The following is a 27745-nucleotide window of genomic DNA, read 5'->3' as shown; positions in this document are numbered from 1 at the left end:
GATGGGGGAAAGGCCAAAGGAGATAGTGTAAGGTATTTCAAAAGACAGCCTTCAGGGCAATCGGGCTGGGCCCATCGGTCCGGCCGATGGGCCCTTACGACACATGCAACAAACAGCCCGCTCACTGAGCCGTGCGGCCATCTGTTGGTACAGGGCGGATTCCTCGCCTACCTGTGCACGAGTCAGCCGTGCCTCTTGCTGCCCGTGTCGGGGGTTCTGCTGGACGATCTGTGCAAGGCGGCCCATCGTGATAGCTCACAAAAATGTCTGGTGGGCATTAACCAGAAACCTGGTTGGCTCATGTACACCAGGGTATTTCTCTGGGGGTTCTGCTGCCAGCCTATGCCAGTCGTGCTAAGCACAACCCACTTGTTAAAGGTGCAGGGCCTCCCAAAGACCTTGCCGAAGGGGCTGTCAGGGTGTAAGGGGTCGAGCAGCGCAGCAGATGGCCTGCTCCATGTCCAGATCCCCACCAGCTACAGCCATACCCCCTAAATCGATTACCCCCTTAAATTCCCTAATTCCTATCGTCCATCCCTGCCATCTGCTGCCATCTGCTGCCCTCTATACGCCCCCCATCTTCACTATGTGCGACTCTTTCTAACCTCATCGCCATCCCTCTACTCTAAAAATCCCTGCCGCACCACCCTACCCCGCTCCCTCCACCCATCAGCTCCATTCACCTCGGCCTCTGGAATTGCCATTCAGTCGGTAACAAGTCCGCTTCCACCCTAGATGCCTTTTTCTAAAAAAACCTTGAAGCCCTAGCAATTACAGAAACCTGGATATCCACGTTGAATACTGCCATCCCAGCTGCGCTTTCCACATCCCACACCAACGTCATCCATTCCCAAGACCATCTGGCTCTTCTCCTCTACCTGGATCCCATCGCCTCCATCTGTTGTTGTTCCAATGTTTCCCTCTTTCGATTTTCAACTATCCTCTTTCTCTTTTCCCTTTGCAATTTCATTTCTAATTGTTTACCGCCACCCTAGTCAGCCCTCCTTGTTATTTGACGACTTGGACTGCCTTCCTTCCACTATCCTTCCTATCTCATGTCTGCTGATTCTTCTGGGAGACTTCAACCTCTATCTTACTTCCCCATGTACGTCCTCGACTTGAATGTATCTCACTAGCTCTATCAACCTACACCTTGTCTCCTCTCCTCCAGCTCACTCCTCCAGTAACTTGCTTGACCTTATCTTCACTTCTGCTTGCTCAGTGTCGCATGTACTAGTTGACCCTTGTCCTCCCTCTTGGAGATGTCAAATATAACTTCCAAAATTCACCCAACCTTTTCCTCCCTTGATCCCCTACCGCCTTCCCTGCTTCCATCTGTCTTCCCCACTATCCTCCCGTTCCTCCTAACTCTCAACTGATTCCCTCTTATCTGGAATCTTCCCTAACTCCTTCAAAACCACCATCATCCTACCCCTTCTCAAAACCCCTTCCCTAGATCCTTCCATCCCTGCACACTATCACCCTATTACCTTGCTTTCCTACTTTTCCAAACTCCTTGAACGCTTAGTTCACACCCGACTCACTTCTTAAATTTCTTACTCACTCTCTCTATCCCTTCCACCAGTCTGGTTTCTGTCCTCTCTATTCCACCGAAACCGCTGTCCTCCACGTGCACAACCACTTGGCTAACTCACGCCACTTGGGCCTTTCATCTCCCCAATTTTGCTCGACCTGTCTGCAGCATTCGAAACCCTTGATCACTCCATCCTCTTATCAACTGTCTAACCTCGGTATCTCTAGCACCCCACTTCATTGGCTCCGCTCTTACCGCACTTCTCGTTCATCCACTGTCTCTTTTAACCATGGTTCTCTCTCTCACTCCCCCGTCACAGTTGGTATCCCCCAGGGTTTTGTACTTGGTCCTCTCCTATTCTCCCTTGACACATCCCCCCTCAAACCCATTCTTTCTATATCATATATCACCTATTCACAGACGACACTCAAATCTTCTTTTCCTTCAAGGCTCTTACTCCCGACCTTTCCGACCACATCTCATCCTGCCTAATGGTCATCTAAAGCATGAATGACACACACTCTTTGGTTCTTTCGGTAAAGTCATGTAGGTATAAAATATATATATATCACGACGTTTCGATCGCAACACAAGCGGTCGCACTCAGGCGGAAAATAATAATAATCCAGCAGTGGAACTGCTGAACCAGCTGGTTCAGCAGTTCCACCTTTAACCTTCCCTTCATCTCTCATTGCTTCTCTCATTCAACAACTTCACTGGCTTCCTATCTATCAAAGCTATCTCTTTAAATTGCTCACCTTAGTTTTCAAAGCTTTGCGTGAACTGCCCACCCCTTACCTCTCTTCTCTCCTTTCCTTATACAGTGATACCTCGGTTCACGAACTTAATTCGTGAACTGACTCTGGTCGCGAACCGAATTGGTCGTGAACCGAGGCACATTTTCTCATAGGGTTCAATGTAAATCCGGTTAATCCGTTCTGACCTTTTTTTTTGGTTTTTGAAGCACAAAAATATGAAACAAATTACAATACACATTAGTACTGTACAGTATAGTAATGTATAAAGAGAGAACACTAACCTTGCTTGAGATTACTTCAATAAGCACTCAAACGGGTGAACTGTACAATACAGTAAGTACAGTATTGTACAGTACAGTAGTACAGTACAGTACTGTATGTGCTAAAAAGCACACCAAAAAGCAAAAAGTCACTGAAAGTGTCTTCACAGTACTTACAGTACTTCTTTCTGCGTCTCTTCTTCTCTCCACGATCTTCCTACAGGAAGTCACGACCATGTGACAGCCTGGAAATAGCATTAAAATGGCCGCGGCTCCTGTTCATGAACCGAAGCGGAGTTCGTGAACCGGAGCATATTTTTATGAACTTTTCTGTTCGTGAACCGAGTTGTTCGTGAACAGAAGCGTTCGTGAACCGAGGTATCACTGTATATCCCTGTTCTGCCTCACGGCAGGTGTCTTGCCTCACGGCATATGTGGGGCGTATGTGTAGTGGTGGTGTTGACGTGCGCCGACTGTGACAGTGATGGATCACAGGGCGGCGCGAGGTGCGGGGTTGGGCACGCGTTGTGGGCGTGGTGTGGACGCGCGCGCCGGGAGTGACAGATGACGGGGCGGCGCGGCGTGGGTGCTGGGGCACGCTGAGATGTGGGAAAACAGGATCGTAGCCAGCGCCCAGTGATTGGTCGAATAGGATGGGTGCTCGCAGCGACGTCCGCAGGTGGGGTATAAAGGGGGACGCGCGAGAGCACTCGGGGAGAAGTTACCCAGTTGAAGACCAGAAGACGGAGCTGAAGACCTAGTGCCCCGAGACCCCTAGTCCCGCCGTCCTTGTGGGGACCGGGGCCCTGTGTGGCTCGGAGGCGAGACTGTGGGACCCAGGGTCCGACGCCCACGTGGGTCGGGCTGGGGACCCACAGTCAAGACGGACACCCCGGGCAGGGAGTGTCCCGAGTAGCTCAGTGGGCGTTAGTCGCCGAGTAGCTAAGTGGGTGTTGGTCACCCGAGTAGCTCAGTGGGCGTTAGTCGCCAGGGTAGCTAAGTGGGTGTTTGTCACCCAAGATACTAAGTGGGTGTTTGTCACCCGAGATACTAAGTGGGTGGTTGTCACCCGAGATACAAAGTAGGTGTTAGTCACCTGTGAACGAGTTTGGTAAAATAAAGAGTGTGTTACCCGTGAAGTCGTCTCCCGCCGAGTTACTACATTACATATGTACACAGGAATTTCCTGTTTTTGATGCTAAGTTTGGTCACGTGACCAGGAAGTTGCGATTTAAGATTCCCGCTCAACCACGCGGGCGTCGGCCATTAAACACATAATTCAAGATGGCGGCACACATCATGTCCCAGTGAAGCCAGCCGCAATTGTCCATTGTGGGACTTTAAAAAGCATTGTATGTAAGTTCGTTTATGTTCTTATAATATTGGCAATGCTGTTATGTTAGAATGACCGTTATAATGATGTAAATGCCTTTATAATGCTGTTAAATTGTTATGATAAATACGAGGCCTAGTTAACAACGAAGCCTGCATATTTCCTTATTGTGAATGTTACTTGTAATTTAATAAGTCGAGTCAAACTTGTACCCAAGTAACTATATTGCGATCCTGAGAGCAAGGATGACGAAATATCTCATCCACAATTTAGTGTCATGTGTAATACTGTACATTTGGGGTGCAGTGTGATGAATACACAATGTGCCTTTATGTAACACAGCAGTTTGTGCTCTTGTATAGTTATTCAGTGGTAATGTAGGGGCCTGGTCCATCCAGGATCTATTGTTTAGAAACATGTAATCTAAGACTGTTATCATGCTGTGGTGTTCATTCATTGTGTTGGTGTTTCCGGGTATTAACATATGCTGTATCTGTGCTGTTTTCTTACCAGTTTTACCTCGTAAATTCAATAAATGACGTTTGGAGTCGGACGTTCATCCTGGCTCTGAGGGTTTATTGGACACGAGGTTAACTACTCAGCTAGCAGTGCAACGCAGCGCACAGCGAGGCCGAGACAATCCCATCATTCCCGCTCCGGGCACAAGCTGTCTATCTTCTTGCTGTCCCTCCTCCACCCTATGCACAATCTCGCTTTCGCTCCTTCTCTCTGCTTGCCCCCTTACATTGGAACAAACTCCCTCTCCACATCAGATTCTTTTTGCACTGCCCTCAGATCCTATCCCTTTAACCTTCCTCTTCCACCACCCCTACCAGCACCACCTAACGCCCCTAACCCCTCTCTAGCCGCAGCCTCCACCTTTCGCTCCCTCCACCCTAGTCACTACCGCATTCCTTATTTTGCCATTTTGTAGCGTAGTCAGTAAGCATTGTCATGCGCCTTGGTGACAGGCGCTTTATAAATCCAAAATAGAATAGAATGTAAACAAGACAATGAATTTTACGGTGAAGAGGTGAAGTGTGAGAATGAAATGGGAGATTGCCAAGTGGGATCAGGTCATATTTAGAATTTAGCGGGATCATGTCACAGATTTGCCACAAAATAATACTGTCAGGATGAGCGTTAGTGTTTCTGTTATCAAGATGAAATGCAGTGACAGTTTTTTGTGGAGGCTTGGCTTGAGCCAAGATCATCCGCGTAGGAAAATGTATTACTCAATGGGGGCATGCTGTTTGTGTAGACGCTGAAGATCCTCTTTGCGAGTACTGGATCCTGTGGCAACACCATTATTGGGGAAATGAGGCGAGGTGAGTTTGTCACCCCAATGGACACGTAGCTCCCCCCTCTATTCCTCAGCATCGTCCATAGCAGGGATAATGTTTTGATGCAGGGAATGATCCTTACAAGCTTCAGCATCAGGCCTTGAATCCAGACCATGTTGTAAGCTGAAGACGGTTATACAAAGGCTAATACAATCTTGATTTGAAGTTTTCATGACTGCAGGGATCCATACTCTTTGGTTCTTTCGGTAAAGTCACTTAGGTATAAAATAAAATACATTAAATCATGACGTTTCGGGCGCAACACAAGCATTCGTCTTCAGGTGGGACAACCACAGCAAGAAACAATTGCTGAAGTGGGCAACAGAGGTGCTTGTATCAAGAGGCTATATAGGTAAGAGAGGGGGGGGGGGCAGAGCCAGGGAGGAGAGATAGAAAGGGTGGGGGTGTGGGGTAGGGGGGAATGGGGTGCTGAGACAAATGCCGGGGCTGGGAAGTAAGCGGGGCTGGGGGGTAGGAGGAATGGGGTGCTGCACGACGAAAGCCAGGGCTGGGAAGTACCAATAAAGCCAATCTTAATTTTAGAACTTTCGTGACTGCAGGAATTATGATTTGGTTCTTTCGGTTAAGTCACGTCTAAAGATAAAATAATAAATTAAATTAAATAATAGAATACGACGTTTCGATTGCAACACAAGCAATCATCATTAACGCATAGTCTGGTTGATTACGTATTTCAACTTAGCAATCTTTGAAATACGTAATCAACCAGACTATGCGTTAATTGTGTGTTGACCGACCCTCTGTGTTGCATTACATTACATTTCGATATTTTGCTGGGTTATTTAATTTTAGTGTGTACTTCTCCTGATTTTCAGGCTTGCTTGCCTTGTCTGTGGAGCACTCATTGATATGCTAATTTTCTCTCTAACCCCCCTCCCTCTCTCTGCCTCCGCCCCCCCCTCTGTCTATTTAAGGCCACCCCACAGAAACGATCACTCCTCTCTGTTACTTGTGTTGCTCTCGCTATGTATCTTGGTGATATCTGTCTGCTAATATGTCTGTCTATAGTTTTCTGGTTAGATTTTGTGTCGCTATTTCATTATACCTGATGATGATTGCTTGTGTTGCAATCGAAACGTCGTATATTCTATTATTTAATTTAATTTATTATTTTATCTTTAGACGTGACTTAACCGAAAGAACCAAATCATACCAATAAAGCCAACAACCCCAATGCAGCAGCAATGCCAAACGCTAAGGATGCAATTAACTTGGCAAAATAGACAAGCGCCCGGTAAATATGATGGAACAACCATAAAGTATTTAAGGTTTTACCTGGTTAATAACATCCTTCCAATGATCTTCTTGGTTCTTTCGGTAAAGTCACGTAGAATGGAAATAATAAAATAATATAAAAATTTATATAATAAAATAATTCTCACAAAGTTTTAGCCACAACGCAAGCAGCCGTCCTCAGGTGAAGAACAGGTCTGTCGGGAAGACAGCGTCTGAATGAAACACCCCAGGCTTGGAGCGTATATTAAAGCTGGGTTGGAGGGGGAAGAGCGCCTTGACAAAATAATTTGCATATCAAGAGGAATTTAGCATATTTATGGGAAATGCAGATATGGGATTAGTACTACTTGTGAAATGCGTAGGAGGTGGTCGGGGGGTTTCAAACTCATATTATGCCCGTGCATTATGCAGGATTAGCAGCATCAAAGGGAAGGGATAGGGATAGCATTAATAAAGGGAAGGAATGTTAATAGTATGTAGCTGCAGTAACTAAACCACCACGTAAAAAACTAAAGTATAAACTACATAGTATCATCAGTATACTAAATAGACTCTCCAATAAGCTGAGCTACTAACAGTAAGTAATACATTACAATTCTACGTCGCAAAAAATATTATATGCTTCCAGCTAAACTTTTTCTCTTACATCACACGGGTCTACCCCGTACTATATACTGCCATAGACAAACCCAACATTCAATTATATACTGTATTACTATACACCACCCTATACCTTCGACTATACATTGTAATATTACACTATGTATTATTATACCCACCCTACTGTATATCACACTGCTGTATATTCACTATACAATTACGATACTATATATTACCTTATACATTGTATTAAACATTACAATTTTATACTATTTATTATTATACAATCTGCTATACACTATACCATTGACCGTCGCGTGAAAGATACTAAGAGGAAGCAACGAAATATGTCAATGGGAGAGTGGTGGTAGGAGACTTGCAGCGGAGCAAAGAATCCATTCCCTGCGGAGAATACAAGATATATAGTCAATGCCAGTGAGTGGACTGCGGTCTGAAAGTCACCGTAAACGTGAACACAATCAGTTAAGATCCAAAATGGTTTATTACGTCCTTCCAATGATTGCTGAGCCAGAATCCATCTTCTCGGTTGAAATTCTCTCTGTGTTTGTATATGTGGATCGCCTCGTGAACAAATCTCTCATGGTAGCCAGATGGCTTGCAGAGAACCTCTGTCTTGGAGAAGTCAATATCATGTGAGCCCACTGAATTGTAACAGTGATCTGCCACGGCTGAGGTGTTTGTCCTACCATGTTTCAAGTCTGCTTTATGTTCACGGATGCGGTCCGAGACATGTCGTTTGGTTTCTCCAATGTAACTGCTACCACAGAGGAAACTTAGTTTGTAGACGCCAGGGTACTGTATGTCTGGAACCACATCTTTTACAGACGGGACCAGATCACGGATTTTATGTACTGTCTTCTTGGTTCTTTCGGTAAAGTCACGTAGAAGGGAAGTAATAAAATAATAAAAATAAAACATAATAAAATAATTGTCACGACGTTTCGGCTACAACGCAAGCAGCCGTCCTCAGGTGAAGAATGAAACACCACCAAGCTTGGAGCGTATATTTAAGCTGGGTTGGAGGGGGGGAGGTGGGAAGAAGAGCGCCTTGACAAAATAATTTGCATATCAAGAGGAATTTAGCAAATTTCCTGTACCGGACACCATCGCAATCATTGAAGACTTGGTTCATCAAGGACTAAATACTGGGGTACCCCCCCTGGTGAGACACTGCTTAACCAATACATACTTCACCTGGAATGGAACTTTCTACAAACAAACTGAGGGCACTCCAATGGGCTCCCCCCTATCTCCGGTTGTAGCCAACGTTTTCATGGAGTAATTTGAGACTGACGCCTATCCAGACTGCCACTCTGCGCCCGACCTTATGGAAGAGGTACGTAGATGACACTTTTGTCATCTGGCCACATGGCCGGCCTGCTCTAGACCAATTCCTCGACCACATCAATTCCATACACCCAGCCATCAGATTCACCATGGAAGTCGAGAAAAATGGCAAGCTACCCTTTTTGGATGTCCTAATTAAAAGGAGACCTGATGGTTCAATGAGCCACTCTGTCGACAGGAAAGCCACCAGTGGGCTCACATGATAATGACTTCTCCAAGACAGAGGTTCTCTGCAAGCCATCTGGCTACCATGAGAGATTCGTTCATGAGGCGATCCACATATACAAACACAGAGACAATTTCAACCGAGAAGATAGATTCTGGCTCAGCAATCATTGGAAGGACGTAATAAACAATTTCGGATCTTAACTGATTGTGTTCACGTTTACGGTGACTTTCAGACCGCAGTCCACTCACTGGCATTGACTATAGATCTTGTATTCTCCGCAGGGAATGGATTCTTTGCTCCGCTGCAAGTCTCCTACCACCACTCTCCCATTGACATATTTCGTTGCTTCCTCTTAGTATCTTATTATACAATCTGCTAGTGTATAGCAGATTGTATAATAATAAATAGTATAAAATTGTAATGTTTAATACAATGTATAAGGTAATATATAGTATCGTAATTGTATAGTGAATATACAGCAGTGTGATATACAGTAGGGTGGGTAGAATAATACATAGTGTAATATTACAATGTATAGTCGAAGGTATAGGGTGGTGTCTAGTAATACAGTATATAATTTAATGTTGGGTTTGTCTATGGCAGTATATAGTAGGGGGTAGACCCATGTGATGAAAGAGAAAAAAGTTTAGCTGGAAGCATATTATATTTTTTGCGACATAGAATTGTAATGTATTACTTACTGTTAGTAGCTCAGCTTATTGGAGAGTCTATTTAGTATACTGATGATACTATGTAGTTTATACTTTAGTTTTTTACATGGTGGTTTAGTTACTGCAGCTACATACTATTAACATTCCTTCCCTTTATTAATGCTACCCCTATCCCCTCCCTTTGATGCTCCTAATCCTGCATAATACACGGGCATAATATGACTTTTGAAACCCCCCGCCCACCTACTACGCATTTCACAAGTAGTACCAATCCCATATCTGCATTTCCCATAAATATGCTAAATTCCTCTTCATATGCAAATTGTTTTGTCAAGGCGCTCTTCCCCCTCCAACCCAGATTAAATATACGCTCCAAGCCTGGGGTGTTTCATTCAGACGCTGTCTTCCCGACAGACCTGTTCTTCACCTGAGGACGGCTGCTTGCGTTGTGGCCAAAACGTCGTGAGAATTATTTTATTATGTTTAATTTGTATTATTTTATTATTTCCATTCTACATGACTTTACCGAAAGAACCAAGAAGATGAATCCCTGCAGTCACGAAAGCCAGTGAAGTTATTGAAGGAGAGGAGAGCAGTGAGATGTGTATGAAAGGTTGAGTACAGTCCGTGCAGCTGCGTTTTGGATGTGTTGGAGAGAGATAAAGGCATAAGCAGGGAGACCGACCAGGAGTGAGTTGCAGTAATCCAGACGAGTGAAGACAAGGGAGTGTGGTAGTGATGAGTGGGCGGATTTTCCTGATGTTGTACAGATGGTAACGCCATGTGCGAGTGGTGTTGGCAATGTGAAAAATGAAGGAGAGAGTGGAATTGAAGGTAACACCGAGAGTGAGTGTGGTAGAGTTTGGGAAGAGGCTAATGGGGGGGGGGGGGGGGTAAAGAAATGAGGGGTGCAGGAAGGGTTGAGCGAGAGGATGGAAATAAAAGCATCGAAGTTTTGGAAGGATTTAGGGAAGGGAAATTTTCGGTCATCCAGGCTTGCATGGCTGTCAGGCAGGATGAGATGCCTTAACAGACTGTTGGGGCAAGTGTTGTTAGTGAGCACCTATGAAGGCTGGTACGGTGCACAAGGGGGTAGAGGTGGCCAGCACCAAGTCCGGCTGCCATTGTCTCCCAAGTGGTGATGTTTACACACTCCACCACGTACTTATTTGAGGCTGAGTCGAACGAGGAGAGGCCCAGAACTGGTTCAGATAATCGCCTCACTGATGTTGGCCATGAGCAGGAATCGAATTCGAGTTGCCAGTTTAGTAGTGCAAAGTGTTATCCGCTACACTACCAGTACACAAAACTTAAAACACACTGATACGCAAAACTTCCTGCAAGGTACAAGTCGTGTCCCAGCAGTATGGCCTACGTTAGTGGACATGGCCTAGTGAAGTGGGCGTCACCCCATTAGGGGCAGCATGAACAAATTTTATTTCAACAATGAAGGTCAAGAGGGACCTCAAGCAATAGCCTTTAGAAGTAGGAGTCCTGGAAGAGTGGTCACAAGTGTAATCATGGTCCAGCCTACCACTGGGGGGGCCTCACCGTTGTTGTTGGCGCATGCCGCTCCACCCAGCTCTCTGCACTGTCTCTGTTGTAGTCCTGTCGCCACCCAGTTTTGGCCATGGCAGCACAAGAAGCAGCAGCAGCACCACGTCGGGATTTAACTTTGCTTGCAACTGGTATGTGTGGTCTAAGGCTTGAGATTGTATCTCTACAACCACTGGCCTTTGACAGGTCTCCACCGATACCTTCAAAGGATGACTGCACCCATGGCGGATCCATCTGTGCAGAGGAAATATGGAAAGGTTAGATCACAAATTAAATTACAACTGTGCTATCAAAAGATGGCATGTGGCTATAAAAACATCTTTGAAACTCAGTCAAAAAATCTCAAATCACTTCAGAAACCCAGATTGATCCCTTTATTCTGGAGTTAGGCTAATAAACTTAATAAGTGTACAGGTGAGTGTACAGGTCATGGTAGAAGTGAGAGAGTCTACAGGCAAGTGAAAGTACAGGTGAGTATAACATCAATAACAACACAGCTGTGTGGAATTGCCGAAGATCAACCTCAAAGCTAAGCTCTTTAATACAGTATGTGTTTTACATTTGTAATGAAATCTACGAGGGAGACAGGTAAGTATTAACCCTTTTTATTTCTCTCTTCAGCTTCGCTTCACGCAGCCATCTCCATGCTCTCTCTCCCCGCGACTCCCGCTATTTTCCTCGCCCGGCCTCTTTCATCCTGCTCTCTCCTCCTCCAATCATGTCCCCCGTAAGGACCTTTCCTAGAGCGCGCCATGCGGCCAGCGGCTCGTTCTCCAATGGGAGAGCTGCGAGACTCTGCTGACAGCTATGTACTTCTTCTCTCTTCCGAATTATCGCAGCGCGCGGCCATGCGGCTCGTTCTCCAATGGGAGAACTGCGAGACTCTGCTGACAGCTATGTACTGCTTCTCTCTTCCGAATTATCACAGCCCTGAGTATCCTACATCACCCCACCACCCTGAAAAAAAAGTTGTCCTCAACGTAACAACCTCGCTGCGTGGCACCGGGACGAGCCCAATGTCCAGATACACCGCACCATTTGCCCAAATAAAGATGGTGCCAGCACAAGTCATCCATGAACGCATCGCCCTCAAATGTGCATGTGTGTCCCATCTCAGCATGCGGACGCACACCAGCAGCACACCCCTCCAAATGACAACCCGCGCTTGTGTAACACAACAACTGGAGAAAGGGCGAACAACATAAGCATACACAACCACAAATATTTTATATAAAAAATTATTGACAATCCTGCAGGCATCTAAACACCCACAGTGTAACCCCGGTGAGGGAGGGGGGAACAAAACACACAAGACAGCCAGGGTGACACAACGCACAGACGACAGCCTGTACAGGATGTCAACAGCAACCACATCGATAATTGTTTTTTTACCCTTTTATCTGGCAACAAAATTGACACCTTTTTTACAAGGAGTCATGTTTGCATTGACCACAATACCTGCAGTCGGAATGCAAACAAAAAACACAACTCTGATAATGTATGCACTGTCCTTGAAATTGATTGGTCCACACCCAAGACAGCTTTTCTTAGAACCTAGTCTCACATGGTGTTGGACCAAATGACGCCAAGAACAGTGCATACATTATCAGAGTTGTGTTGTTTGTTTGCATTCCGACCGCAGGTATTGTGGCCAATGCAAACATGACTCCTTGTAAAAAATGTGTCAGTTTTGTTGCCAGATAAAAGGGTAAAAAAATAATTATCATATTTTGCTACTGGAAAAGGAGGTTCCAATGGAGCAACCACATCCCCGTCAATGCATCAGCCTTGGGGAACCCTAAGGAGAATCATCCTGAACAATCCTCCCAGGTCCCTTCGTCGTGCCACATCGTCGCCCCCCCCAATCACCGCAGGAGCATGCTCCGGACTTTTGCACAAGTGATAGGTGCCGACAGCAGCATCCGAGGCTGATCCACCCCTCCCGTCACATGCGGCCCTGGGGGAGGAAGGCATCAGCCTTTAGTGGGGTCCCGTCGCAGCTGGCTGTCCCCCTGACCTCGCCAGTGACAGAGGAGGCGATGGAGCGGATAGGGGTGAATCTGTAGGTGTGAGTGGTGGCGGTGCGTGTGGTGGTGCGTCGGCCAGCAGTGGCATCTCAGTGATGGGTCTCGACACGTCAGGCTTCAGCCGCGCAGGGTGTACATACCACTGGCATTAGCCCAATTGGACATGTATAAACTGGGGCTGAAGAGCTTCAACAACTTTGACAGGCCCCTGCCATGTCCCCAAGAAAACCTGGGGGTAATGCAACCAAGCCATTGTCCCCCACTGGAAAGGAAAAGCAGTAATGACGTTCTATCTAGTCTGTTCGTTCACAAAGTGAGCGGACGCCGCCGCCACTTGCACCACCTCCCTTGTCGACTGTCACTGCTGCATTGAACGGCGTATCATCGTCGGCCACTTAGTTGCCCACTCGGGAGGTCAACCAGCTGATATCCAATGGGGGGGATCCTGTGGAGGTATGAGGTGCCAACCGGTACGCTGTGAGAACCCCCCGTAATGTGCAGGTCCAAGTCGGTCTGACTTATCGACGACTTGGCACAAGATAGCAAGCAGTTATGGTGCAGATTAGGCGTTCCACCATCCCATAAGTCTGTGGGTGGTACGGTGATGTGAGCAACTTCTTCATACCCAAAATGTCGCACAGCTCCTGGACTGGTTTAGACAAAAAATTGCGGCCCTGATCCGTGAGCAATTTCTCCAGGGCACCCTTCTCCAGGAAAACCACCACAATAGAGAGTCGTACGATTGGTGAGGGGCCATGCCAAAGGCCAACGGGTGAAATACCCAACACCCACGAGCAAAAATTTGTGACCCCAAGCAGTGCGAGGGAAGGGTCCTAAAATGTCAAGAGCCACCAGCTCATTCACCTGGGAGACAGCGATAGATTCCAATGGCACTGTCACAAGGGGAGCACATTCAGCACACGTGGCTATCTACGTGCGTACATCTGCTGACATGCCTGGCCAGAAGTAGTGACTTCTAAGCGTGGCGAGCGTCTTGCATTCACCCAAGTGCAGGAGACGGTGACAATGAACCTCCGCCACCAGCCGTTCCCATACGGATATAGGAACAACCAGCCAGTGACGCTGGGTGTCGAGTTCCCATCACATAAGCAGGCCATTAACATTCGCAAATGACGCCGCAGCAAGAATCGACTTGCGGGGGCGAGAGTGAACCAGGGCACGAAACGACGCTAACATGTCATCTTCCATTTGCAACCGCAACAAATCCTCCCGGATAAGCCCTATATCACAGTCCATCAACGTAGCCTTGGAGGAGCCTGCATGCGTGTCGATCGGCGTTACAAGGCTCGGCGTATCATTCGGAGCTGGCCTGCATCTACCAGACCCCCCAGAGCAAGTGCAAGCCGTCCTAGCTGGCAGGCCCGACAAGGCATCCTGCTTGGCGTAGCGCATCACTTTCCTGTGGACCACGTGATAAGAGATTTCCTGCAGGCACTCAATCTATCTGTCCATCTGGCCCGAAGGATGTTGATTGCCGAATGAAAACTGCAGCGCCGCATGGTCGGTCCTCTCCACAAATCGTTGGCCGTATAAGGGCGGAATCGGCAGACGAAATGTACAACTGTTAGGGGTTCCCGGCGCATGACGGAGTACCGCTGTTCAGCCGGTGACAGCACCCAACTGCCATAGGCGATCACGACTTTCCGGTCAGACTGGGCCTGCGATAACATGCCCCCAAACCCCATATCGCTGGCATCCGTGTCCAATATAAAAGGCAACTAAAAATCAGGCTAAGCCAGTGCCAGAGTATCCATAAGAAACCCTCACAAATTCCTAAAGGCCAAATCCTCCTCAGGACCCCAGTGAAACTTCTGACCCTTGGCAGTAAGCGCATGGAATGGCTTCGCAATGGCGGAAAAATCCAGTACAAAACGGCGATAGTATGACACAAATCAAACAAACCTCCAAACATCCGATACTGAGACGGGTGTGGGGTCAGTGTGGGGTCAGTCATGAACACAGTGAGTCTTGTCGGGGTCTGTGGCCACACCTGCCATGCTGACGTGCCCCAAATATTTGACAGAGGACTGCGCTAGGTGGCACTTAAGACAGTTTAAGCTTCAGGCTTGCCCCCTGAATGCTTGAAAAAACCAGTGCCAACCGCTGTAAATGTTCCTCAAAAGACCGCCCAAAAATGATGAAGTCGTCCAAGTAAATCAAAAAGACGTCCCATTAAAGACCTGTCAGGACCAACTCCATCAACCATTGAAAAGTGGCTGGCGCTGTCTGGAGACCTATCGGCAAACAGTTAAAATTCATTGTAAAGTGCCCTGGAAAGGGTGCTATATAAATTAGAAATAGAATAGGTACACCACTCTGTCCTTTCGTCTCCACCATTGACTCACCCACCTATAAACTGGCCCGATTTCTGTCTGAGACACTGCTTCTATTCACTGGCAAGACCACCTCAGCTGTACTTAATTCAGCTCACTTGGTATCTCTAATTAAAGACATCTCACTATCTCCAGGTGATTTGCTTGTCAGTTTCGATGTAGTTTCTTTGTTTACTAAAGTTCCTGTGCCTGACACCATTGCAATCATCGAAGATTTGGTCCAACAAGGACTGAATGCTGATGTACCGGCCCTGGTGAGATACTGCCTCACCAAGAATATACTTCACCTGGAATGGTACATTCTACAAACAAGTTGAAGGTACCTCAATGGGTTCTCCCTTGTCTCCAGTGGTAGCCAATATTTTAATGGAGACAGATGCCATCCAGGCATCCATCCTACGTCATTCCTTGTGGATGAGATACGTAGATGATACATTTGTCATCTGGCCACATGGCCTGCCAGCACTGAACCAATTCTTCAACCACATTAATTAATACACCCAGCCATCAAATTCACCATGGAGGTGGAAAAGGATGGCAAGTTACCATTCTTGGATGTTTTAATCGAAAAGTAACCAGATGGCTCATTGGGAAACTATCTCCAGGAAAGCCACCCACACGGATGCCTATTTAAAACCTGACTCCCACCACCATCCAGCCCAGGTGAATTCCCTCATCAAAACTCTACACCATAGGGCTCATTGCATTTCTGACCATCACCACCTAGCCAGTGAACTGGAGCACGTACACCAAGCCCTCAAGATGAATAGATATTCGGACTGCACAATCCGTAAAGCTGCCACCCCAACCATTAGGAGAGAACCATCTGAGGATCCAATCAAAACCATCACCTTGCCATACATAGCATGGGTCACCAAAAAGATTTCCAAAATCATGAGCAAACTCAAGATCCAGGTTCTATTCAATACAGTACATTTTGTGATCTTATCCCATCTGTGAAGGATGTGATCCCTGACATGCAATACCCCGGCGTCTACAAACTAGGCTGTGTCTGCGGCAGTAGTTACATTGGGAAAACTAAGCGACATGTCTCAGACCGTGTTCGAGAACACAAGGCGGATCTGAAACACGGTAGGACCAATACCTCGGCCGTGGCTGATCATTGTTTTAACGCGGTGGGCACACATGAAATAGATTTCTCCAAGACGAAGGTACTCTGCAAACCCACTAGCTATCAACAAATATTTGTTCATGAAGCCATCCAGATACATAAACAGACACAATTTCAACCGAGGAGATGGGTACAAACTGAGCAATAATTGAAAGGACGTTATTAACCAGGTAAAGTCATAACTGGCTGTGATGCTTCCATCCTACCTGCCGATGTTAGCAGTTATTCCCGACTCTCTGAGTTACATTACCTTGTTAAATGTATTTACATTAACAGGCTAAATTTCTCACTAACATAGCCGCTGCTCCCTTTTCCTCGATGTGGCGGTGGCTCTCGTTGTTTAATAGGCTGAATGTCTCACTGACAAGGCCACCGTTGCGGTGGTTCTCTTGCGTTGACATACTGGTCTCTCTCAGTGCAGCGGCCAACACCGCAGATTTTGTTGCCCACGAGGTGGCGTTGTGCCCGGTTCTCTGACACTGACATGCCAATCTTCTTATTAACACAGCCGCTGCTTGCGGAAGCCATCTCACATTGACATGCTCATCTCTAATCTATAGCAATACAATGGCCGCCTCTTCAACACCGTTGTCGTGAAGTATATCAGGCTCTCCGATCTTACATTTACATGCAAATTACAGATTGACATGCTAATCTCTAGCAATACAATGGCCGCCTCTTCAACACCGTAGTCGCGAGGTATTTCAGGCTCTCCGATCTTACATTTACATGCAAATTCCACTTCCGCTTGGGTTGCACCCATCTCAAACCTATATAACCTCTTGTTGCAGCAGCTCTCCGCTATATTTCTCCTGCCTCAGCAGTTCACCTGCTGTATTTCTTTTCACCTGAAGACGATTGCTTGTGTTGCGATCGAAACGTCGTGATTTTTTTCTACGTGACTTTACCGAAAGAACCAAAGAGTATTAAATTTGTACAGTGAGCGCATTATGCAAGAGACATGCCTGGATTCCATCAAAGCAGGTGTGAAGATTGGAGGCAGAAGAATAAATAACTTAAGATATGTTGATGATACCACCCTATTCTTAGGTTTTTTCTGTAAAGTCACGTAGATAAAAAATAAAAATTAATAAAAGTAAAATAAAAAAATGTTTTATTTTATTTTACTAATTTTACTTGTATTAATTAATTTTTAAAAAAATTCCTACGTGACTTTACCGAAAAAACCTAAGAATATGAATCCTTGCAGTCACGAAAGCTTCAAATCTAGAATTACCACCCTACTAGCAAATAGCCAAGCTGAAATGATGACCCTGTTGGTAAATGTTAACGAAGCTAGTGAGAAGGCTGGATTCTCCAAAAAACAAAGGTGATGGCGACCGAACTAAACTAATTTAGTCTGGAAAATAAACCAATCAAAGTTGTGAAAAATGTATTCCTGGGCTCCTTGACTGCTGAAGATGGGGAGTGTAGCTACGAGATCAGAAGGCAGCTAGTTCTCGGTAGAACAGCTATGCCACAATCTTAATTTAGGAGCTTTCGTGACTGCAGGAATTATTCTTTGGTTCTTTTCGGTTAAGTCACGTCTAAAAATAAAATAATAAATTAAAATAACATATTACGACGTTTCGATTGCAACACAAGCAATCATCATCAGGTATAAAAGAAATAGCAACAAAAATCTAACTAGAAAACTATAGACAGACATACAAGCAGACAGACATCACAATGGCACACGGAGAGAGGACACAAATCGGCACCGACTCTCTGTGTTGTATTACATCACATTTCGATATTTTGCTAGGTTATTTAATTTTCGTGTGCCTGTCTCCTAATTTTCAATTTTGCATGCCCGTTTTCAATTTTGCGTGCCCGTTCCACATTGTCATCTTACTTGCAACAGCAGTACGTTGCCGTACACTCATTGATATGCTAATTCTCTCTGCCCCCTCCCTCTCTCCGTCCCCGCCCCCCCCCCTCTCTATATTTAAGGGACCGTCACAGAAACGACCCCTCTCTTTGTGCCGATTTGTGTCCTCTCTCTGTGTGCCGTTGTGATGTCTGTCTGCTTGTATGTCTGTCTATAGTTTTCTAGTTAGATTTTTGTTGCTATTTCTTTTATACCTGATGATGATTGCTTGTGTTGCAATCGAAACGTCGTAATATGTTATTTTAATTTATTATTTTATTTTTAGACGTGACTTAACCGAAAATAACCAAAGAAAAAAAAAAGCTATGCCACAGTTTAATAAGATATGGAGAGACAAGGGCTTTACCATAAACACCAAGAAGAGGCTTTTCAAAGCTCTGGTATTTCCTGTTGCCCTATATGGATGTGAGTCATGGACACTGAGATTGAGTGAACGAAAGTGCATTTGAGATGTGGTGCTGGAGAAGAATGCTACGTATACCATGGACAGCCAAAATATCAAACATGTTCGTCCTAAGAAAGAATGGTCTTACTCTCCTAGTCGAGGCCTTATTCGTGAATCAGATATTGACATACTTTGGACACGTTATGAGGACCTCTGGACTAGAGGAATGGGTCTTGCTTCGGAATTGAGAAGGTAGCAAGGGCAGAGGTTGACCTCGAGAGGAGGTGGATGGACAACATCTGGAACACCACTGGCCTTGCACTAACCCAGCTATGAGAGGCAGCGAGAGACAAGTGTGGATGGGACAGTGTCCCATTGAGCCATCAGGTCTCTTTTCGATAACAAGATCCAAGAATGGTAACTTGCCATCCTTTTCCACCTCCATGGTGAATTTGATGGCTGGGTGTATGGAATTGATGTGGTTGAAGAATTGGTCCAGAGTTGGTAGGCCATGTGGCCAGCTACGAGGCAGCGAGAGACAAGTGTGGATGGCGGAGTCTGGTCATAGGGTGGATGCCTGGATGGCATCTGTCTAAAATTTCTCCATGAAAACAACACGATTTCTATTTAATTCAACATCAATTGTCATCCTCGTGAATCTTAAAAAAACGATCATGATCTTTTCCTCAAACATAAATCCAGTTTCAGTCTCTTCACCTATTTCGAATATCAGAAACACCACCATTTGAACAAAAGGAGTACTTGAATTTACTAACTGAACATTGTGGGGAGCGGCAGTGTAGTGGTTAGCGTGCTGCGCTACGAACCTGGCGACCCGAGTTCGATTCCCGCTCATGGTCAACACCAGTGACAATTATCTGAACTGGTCCTGGGCCTCCCCTAGGTCGACTCAGCCTCAAATGAGTACCTGATACGATGCATAAACATCACCACTAGGGAGACAAAGGCGGTCGGGCGTGGTGCTGGCCACCCACCCCCTTGTGTGCCGTTCCGGCGTTCATAGGTGCTCACAAACAGCACTTGCCCCATAAGTCTGTTAAGGCTATACGACAGATTCTTCGTCTTTGTGGGAAGCGGTAGTGTAGCGGTTAGCGCACTGCACTACGAAAACAGTGACCCAAGTTTGATTCTGCAATGCACCATCAGAGTATGAGAGCTCGGGGTAAGCATTTAAACCATTGGAACCACATTTGCCAGTAAAAATATATGATAAATGTTTTAATACCCTTCTATCTGGCAACAAAACTGACACCTTTTTTACAAGGAGTCATGTTTGCGATAAAAAGATCCAAGAATGGTACCTGGAGCCATAATGCAAACAAAAAACATAACTGATAATATATGCAATGTCCTTGAAGTTGATTGGTCCACACCCTTTGAGTTGTGCACCTTTTGGCGTCATCTGGTCCAACCCATGTGAGACTAGGCTCTAAGGAAAGCTGTCTCGGGTGTGGACCACTCAACTTCAAGGAAAGTGCATATATTATCAGAGTTGTGTTTTTTTTGCATTATGGCTGCAGGTATTGTGGTCTATGCAAACATGACTCCTTGTAAAAAAGGTGTCAGTTTTGTTGCCAGAAAGAAGTGTAAAAAACTAATTATCATCATAAACCTTTTGAATTAAAGCTTTCGTGACTGCAGGGATTCATCTTCTTGGTTCTTTCGGTAGTCACGTAGAATGGAAATAATAAAATAATAAAAATAAAACATAATCAAATAATTCTCACGACGTTTCGCCCACAATGCAAGCAGCCATCCTCAGGTGGAAAACAGGTCTGTCGAGAAGACAAGAGTCTGAATGACAACGCCCCAGGCTTGGAGCGACTATTTAAGCTGGGATGGAGGGGCGAAGAGCGCCTTGACAAAATAATTTGCATATCAAGAGGAATTTAGCATATTTATGGGAAATGCAGATATGCGATTAGTACTACTTGTGAAATGCGTAGGAGGTTTGGCGAGGGGTTTAAAGTCATTATGCCCGTGCATTATGCAGGATTAGCAGCATCAAAGGGAGAGATAGGGTTAACATTAATAAAGGGAAGGAGTGTTAATAGTATGTAGCTGCAGTAACTAAACCACCACGTAAACAACTAAAGTATAAACTACATAGTATCATCAGTATACTAAATATACTCTCCAATAAGCTGAGTTACTAACAGTAAGTAATACATTACAATTCTATGTCGCAAAAAATATAATATGCTTCCAGCTAAACTTTATTCTCTTACAACACACGAGTCTACAACGTACTTCTAGATTTGATACTCTGACCGCACTATCCGCCAAGCTGTTTCTCCCACCACACAAAAACAGCCACATGAAACTCCGACCAAAACTATCACGTTACCATACATAGCAGGCGTGACCAAAAAGATCTCCAAAATTCTAAACAAACATAAGACCCAAGTCCGATTCAGTACAGTGCATAAAATCCGTGATTTGATTCCATCTGTGAAGGATGTCGTTCCTGACTTACAGTATCCTGGAGTCTACAAATTGAGTTGCATTTGTGGTGATTGCTACATTGGAGAAACGAAACGTCATGTTTCTGATCGTGTCCGCGAGCACAAGTCAGATCTGAAACACAGCAGAACTGATTCTTCGGCCGTTGCCGATCATTGCTACAACTCGGTGGGCTCTCATGAAATTGTCTTTTCCGAGACCAAGGTTCTCTGCAAACCTCCTGGCTACCATCAAAGGTTTGTACACGAAGCCATACAAATATACAAACACAGACATAATTTCAACCGTGATGACGGTTACAAACTGAGTAATCATTGGAAAGATGTGATTAACCATGCAAAAAAGATTTAACTACACTTATTTGCCAATCTTATTTGACAGACAACTATTACAGGTTTACCATGTTTAGTGGTTTTCTCCTTGTCACAGGTTTAGTCACAAACCGTACCTCTCCATAACAAAGGCTCACCCTCTTAAGCCTCACCTTACCATATTAATAAAAAGTGTGCTGTACTTGGCCCTTACCCCCCCCCCTTCTCCAACCATTATATAAACGGAGTGGTAGCTCCTGCAATCTCTCATTTACTTGATACAGCTGTCGTGGCTGTGACGGTTCCACCTGAAGACGGAAGCTTGTGTTGCCTCCGAAACGTCGTGATTTTAATTTTATTTTACTTTTATTAATTTTAATGTTTTACCTACGTGACTTTACCGAAAAAACCTAAGAATATGACTACACCGTGCTATATTGATGTACGAATGCAATTTTAACTTCCATACTTGAATTATTTAAGGAGTACCAGAGTGATGGGATGTTATAATAATAATGCTAATTTGTAATGCGCCCAATTTTCACTGGCCCGACGGCAGCGACCCTGAGGTGTGGACCCTGCTCAGAGATCCGTTTAGTAAAAGTAAAATAAAAAGATGTTGTCTGCGAAGGCGGTTAAAGCTAGATAAATAGTCAGTGCTGTGAATATGGAGGAGGTTGGCGTTCCAGGTGGAGGCGCCGACAAAAGAGAAATGACGCGTGGCAATCGTGGTCCTGACTCTGAGTGTCGAGTGTAACTCCTGGAAAAAGCTGCGGAGAGTCCTGATGGTGGTTTGGGAACAGGGCGTCAGGAGGTCCGAAAGGTATGGAAGGCAACCGGTTCTGTAGGCAGTGTAGCAGAGGCAGGCGATTTGAAGGTGATTCTGATGGGGATTGGGAGCCATTTGTGGGCCCAGAGAGTGAAGTTGGAGCTCAGACGCGGTTTGTGGGAGGTGGAGACAGTGCGTGTGAGGTGGTTTTGTAGACGTTGAAGTGTATTCAGGTTGTTTTGTGAGGACCGTGTGATTACCAAGTTGCAGTAGTCTATGCGTCAACCCCGTTGATGCTGCATGCTTGCGTGTTTGAGATATCTGTAGTGATGAATAGGCAAAGATGACGAAAGGCTCTAAGGTGGTAGTTACAGTTGCTGATGACCAGATTGGTGTGAGAATTGAATGACAGGGTGGAATCCATGGTGGCACCTTGAAATTTGAGATGATCAGTGAATTTAACAGCAGACCCAGCGATTAGGATGGTTGTAGGTGGTGAAAGCTAGGTTAGCTTTTGTCTGGTAACAATGAGGATGGCTTCATATTTGGAAGGGTTCAGTGAGAGACTATGCTATCCAGTGCTGGAGTTTGAAAGAGCATTCTAGATTTGAAGCTTTCGTGACTTGATACAGTAAATTTAGTTGTGACGGTCTAAGGTGCGCTCACAGCATCTCCTGTGATGGTTTATCAAGGTTGGCATCTGCAGACAGCCAACGCAAGTCATGAGATGATGATCCGACTGACCGAAATTTAAGTGGTTCAAATTTGTCTAGAGCTTCCCTGAGGTATTGTTCTGCTTGGTTGGCACAGATGTTTGGATTGGATGTTTGCGAGTGAGAGCCTGAGGGTGCGGTGCTCAATGTTCTTCAGGTTACGAGTAATGCAGGATGATTTTGCAGCAGGTGGCTTGGGTGAGGGGAGATGTGTGAGGATGAGGTGGTGATCCGAGAAGATGACCTTGGACTTGCTAGTTGTGGAGATGTGGCAGTCCGAGTCAGGTTCATATATTAGGTCCAGCATGCTCTCAATACCAGTGGGAGAGGTTCGGGTGGGGCTGGAGGTTACAACCGCCAGGTTGTGGCAGACTAATAGGTCAGCAAAGCGTTGATCAATGAAATGTGGGGAAGGACAGGGGAAGTTAAAATAACCAACGAGTATGAACCTGCGAGGTGATCTGGGTAGGAAATATGAGATCTGAGAGCTAAGGAACACAGGGATGCTTCCTACTGGGAGACGGTAGATAAGTAGGAGTAAAAACCAGAGGTTCTATTGATGAGGGACAGTGACTGAAATACATAGGTGGATGCAACGATCGATAATTGGTGAGGTTTGATGAAAATATCATGAGAAAATACGACAGCCAGGCCCCCGCCTCGGAGATCCGTTGCGTGAGGGACGTTAAGGATGCTGTAACCCGTGGGTTAAACTTCTGCAGTGATAGTAGGAGGGAGATATGGTCTGGACCAAGTTTCGATGATGAGCAGATATATTTGGTGATCGTGGGTGATATCGTGGATAAGGACAGATTTATTGGTGATTGAGTGGGATTTTAGGAGGCCAAAACAAATGAAGGTTGAAGTAGATGCATTAATGTGTGACGGAACCTTGGTCCAGATTTCTTTGTGGTAAGTGGAAAGTTTTGCCGGGAAGCACAGCTCCTGCCACCCCTGCAGCCATGGGACCGACAACGGCTACGTTGACCACAAAGGAGGCCGAGGTTGGCGAGCTTGGAGATGAGGCTGGTGTCGGTGTGTAGATGGTGCAGAGTTGTGGCCTGATGGAGGTCGAAGCAAGAGAAGCAAGCAGGACCTGGGTTGGGTGAACACCAACCAACAGTATGGCCGGTGGAGGTTGATGGTGGTGGACGACAAAATCATTACGGCAGTAACAGTGCGGCGCCGAATGCCGTTGTCCGGTGGGTTCGGTGGACAGTGCAGTCCAGATACTCGTGCACATCCAGGGAAGGCAAGCAGCTGGGCACCAACTTGGTGCAGTCCGGTGGTGCACGCCATCAGCACGCGTTCCCATATACATGGAGGGCATGTACACATATATGTCAACATTTGTTGAGCGTGTACACCCGCAGACACAACCACGCACATGGCACCTACGATGGAGTGGCCCGATGAACACGAGGTCCAGTGAAGGAGCAGACCACACGCCGTGCTCCAGCTCTCAGGTGGCGTAGAGCGGTGGATGCACCTGCGCCGAACTCCCACTTACTGTCTTCTTGGTTCTTTCGGTAAAATCACGTAGAAGGAAAATAATAAAATAATAAAAATAAAACATAATCAAATAATTCTCACGACGTTTCGGCCACAACGCAAGCAGTCGTCTTCAGGTGGAGAACAGGTCTGTCAAGTAGACAGAGTCTGACAGACCTGTTCTCCACCTGAAGACGGCTGCTTGCGTTGTGGCCGAAACGTCGTGATAATTATTTTATTATGTTTTATTTTTATTATTTTCCTTCTACATGACTTTACCGAAAGAACCAAGAAGATGAATCCCTGCAGTCACGAAAGCTTTAAATCAACAATTCCCACTTACTGGTAGTGCTGAGCGAGGGACGAGCTGCGCAGAGCTCCCACTCACTGATGGTGTTGAGCGGGGGACGAACCGTGTCGAGCCCCCACCGGGCTATCGCTGTGTTTAAAGTCTTCCTCCATGGGTATGGTTTCGACCAGGTCACCATTGACGTGCTCCCGCTGGCGCTGGTAGCACCGGCCTTGTTAGTGGGGCGCACTAGACTTGCTGAGCTCACCCTGGCAGCACCAGCCTCGGTTGTGGGGTGCAGCAGACTTGTGACGCATGTTATGTTCCTAGCCTGGCACGCAGGATGTAGGGGTTCGATCCTGACCCTGACGCCTATATAATTGGAGTTTGCATATTCTCCCCGTGATCATGTGGATATTTTTTCTTGGTCCTCCGTTTTTTCCTTCCACATTTCGAAACATGCGTCTAAATTATGTTGCTTCTTTGGATTTCCACATGATAAGCTACTGCATTGAGCTATCATTTTTCAAGTGATTTGTTTATTTGCCTATGTGTGCTCCTATCATGTTTTGTATTATTTGCTGTTGTAACGTTCTGACTGTCCTACTGGATATCTGTCAAAGAGCACTTTATAGCTCATCGGATTCCTTCAATATAAATGAATATTCTGATTCTGATGCAGTTAAGAATTTGTATCTATTGACATGAAACAATTCCTCCAACATATGGGAAATTACTAAGATGTCTAATTTGAAATAATTGTTTTTACATTTTAAACTACCTTTGGATGTATCCTTGTATTTGACATAACAATCATAATTTTGCGTTATAAAGCATCATCCATGTCAATTTCTACTCACAATTCTGTACTAAAATTATATACAAGGCCTACATCCTATTTTAACAATTATTAAATGAACAACTTTAGAAAATGAATAAACAAATCAAGAAATGGCATACAAACTAAAGGTATAAACAACAAGTTATCACAAGAACTCAAAAAAGTTATCACAAGAGCAATTAGTCCACCAAGTGAGATCCCACCTAGCTGCATTACCGTGCAGGCCTATTGTTTTCAATATTAACAGCTTTATTTACTACAACTGGTTGAATTAAACCTTTACATTCAGCCTATTGTTGGCAACCCATAACGCCCAATGAGACAATCCACAGTTTAACTTTAGGAATGACTTTGAAAACTGCAAATATGAATATCTCCCTCAACTTATTTTTTAAGGCAATTAAAACAAAGCGAGATATTCCACTCTTATCTTATTTTTCATTATCATAGTGCCAGCATGATTGTATGACCATAACTAGTGCAACTATTCACATTACCATGAACACTATAAAGCAGCTTGTGGAATCCCCCCAAGGAAGACGTACCAGTTGTTATTATGCTTTGAACATGTATGAATGCAACTCTTGTAGTATATGCAACACGTAACATCCAGCTTTTTAAAGCTGGAATCCTTGAAGTTATGGAATCTGCTATTAAACGAAACCAATTCCTCAAACACATCAATTCCATACACCCAGCCATCAAATTCACCATGGAGGTGGAAAAGGATGGCAAGTTACCATTCTTAGATGTTTTAATTGAAAAGAGACCAAATGGCTCAATGGGACACTGTCTATAGGAAAACCACCCATACAGATGCCTACCTAAAACCTGACTCACACCACCATGCATCCCAGAAGAAATCCCTCATCAAAACTCTACACCATTGAGCTCGATGTATTTCCAACCATCATCACCTAGCCAGTGAAGTGGAACACGTACACCAAGCTCTCAAGATGAATGGATATTCAGACCACACAATCCGTAAAGCTATCACCCCAACCGTTGGGAAAGAACCATCTGAGGACCCAATCAAAACCATGACCTTGCCATACATAACAGGGGTCACAAAAGACTTCCAAAATCATGAGCAAACACAAAATCCAGGTTCGATTTAACACAGTACGTAATATTCGTGATCTGATCCCATCTGAGAACTCACGAAGTCGAAGGTACCCTGCCAACCCACCGGTATCAGAGATTTGTTCATGAAGCCATCCAGATATATAAACACAGACACAACTTCAACCGAGAAGATGAGTACAAACTGAGCAACCATTGGAAAGACGTTATTAACCAGATAGTCTTAACCGACTGTGATGTTTCCATCCTACCTGCTGATGTCAGCAGTTATTTCCGACTATGAATAAATCACCAGGTTAAATGTCTTTACATTAACGGGCTAAGTGTCTCACTAACACAGCTACCGTTGCCCCCTTTCCCTCGATGTGGCAGGACCTCTCGTTATTTAACAGACTACAACTGGCTGTGATGTCTCTGTTTGTTTGTCTCTCTGTGTGTCTCTATGTGTGTGTCTCTATGTGAGCTCCTCTGGCAGGCAAGGCTGCGTTGGCTGGGTCATGTAGCCCGCATGCCCAGCCACCGCATGCCTAAACAGCTTTTGTTCGGCCAGATCGAGGGGGCTAAACGGGCACGGCACGGGCTAGAGAAGAGATGGAGTGATGTGGTACAGGAGGACGTGGAGCTGAGTGGACTTGCCGATGACTGGTACCAGCGGTGTCAAGATCGGCCTCTGTGGAGGAGGCTCGTGAAGGACGCTACTGGGCAGTTGGAGGCAGTCGCCCCTCCAACAACAACGGAGGGCGGAGGAGCGACGCTCACAACAACGAGCGGGGGCACAGGTGGTGCATCAGCCAGTCATCTCGGTCATCTCAGTCAGTCGACCCGTGGCACCTGGGTCTGCCCCGTGACCTCCTGCCAGTGGGCGTTCGACACTTCACGTGGCCTCAAGGTGCACATGGCCTGGCACAAGCGTCGTGGTGACGTCACGACCACTTAGTGGCGAATGGCGGTTGTTGTTGTTGTCTCTGTGTGTGTCTCTCTCTCTTTGTGTCTCTCTGTGTGTCTCTCTCTCTCTGTGTGGGGGTTGTCTCCCTGTGTGTGTCTCTCTCTCTGTCTCTGTGTGTGTCTCTCTGTGTTGTGGCTCTGTGTGTTTCTCTCTGTGTGGGGGTTGTCTCTCTGTGTGGG

General features: G+C 45.6%; 1 protein-coding gene across 4 annotated transcripts in view; it reads right to left on the bottom strand.

The window, feature by feature from the left end:
• The window catches only part of RAD17 (RAD17 checkpoint clamp loader component), a 94337-nt gene that overhangs the window by 62175 nt on the left and 4417 nt on the right, over window positions 1-27745 (bottom strand). For all 4 annotated transcript variants that reach the window (XR_013640089.1, XM_078877129.1, XM_078877131.1 and 1 more), the window contains exon 3: window positions 10845-11084. Coding sequence is in view for 3 of the 4 variants with exons in the window: in XM_078877129.1 (XP_078733255.1) it covers window positions 10845-11084 (240 nt within the window). In the remaining variant the exon portion in view is untranslated. The remainder of the gene's footprint in view (window positions 1-10844; window positions 11085-27745) is intronic.

The sequence above is a fragment of the Lampetra fluviatilis genome, chromosome 46, assembly GCF_964198595.1.
Source record: "Lampetra fluviatilis chromosome 46, kcLamFluv1.1, whole genome shotgun sequence".
In the NCBI taxonomy this organism is placed as follows: Eukaryota; Metazoa; Chordata; class Hyperoartia; order Petromyzontiformes; family Petromyzontidae; genus Lampetra; species Lampetra fluviatilis.
Note: the sequence above shows the minus strand (reverse complement) of the source record. Positions and strands in the feature narration are given on the sequence as shown.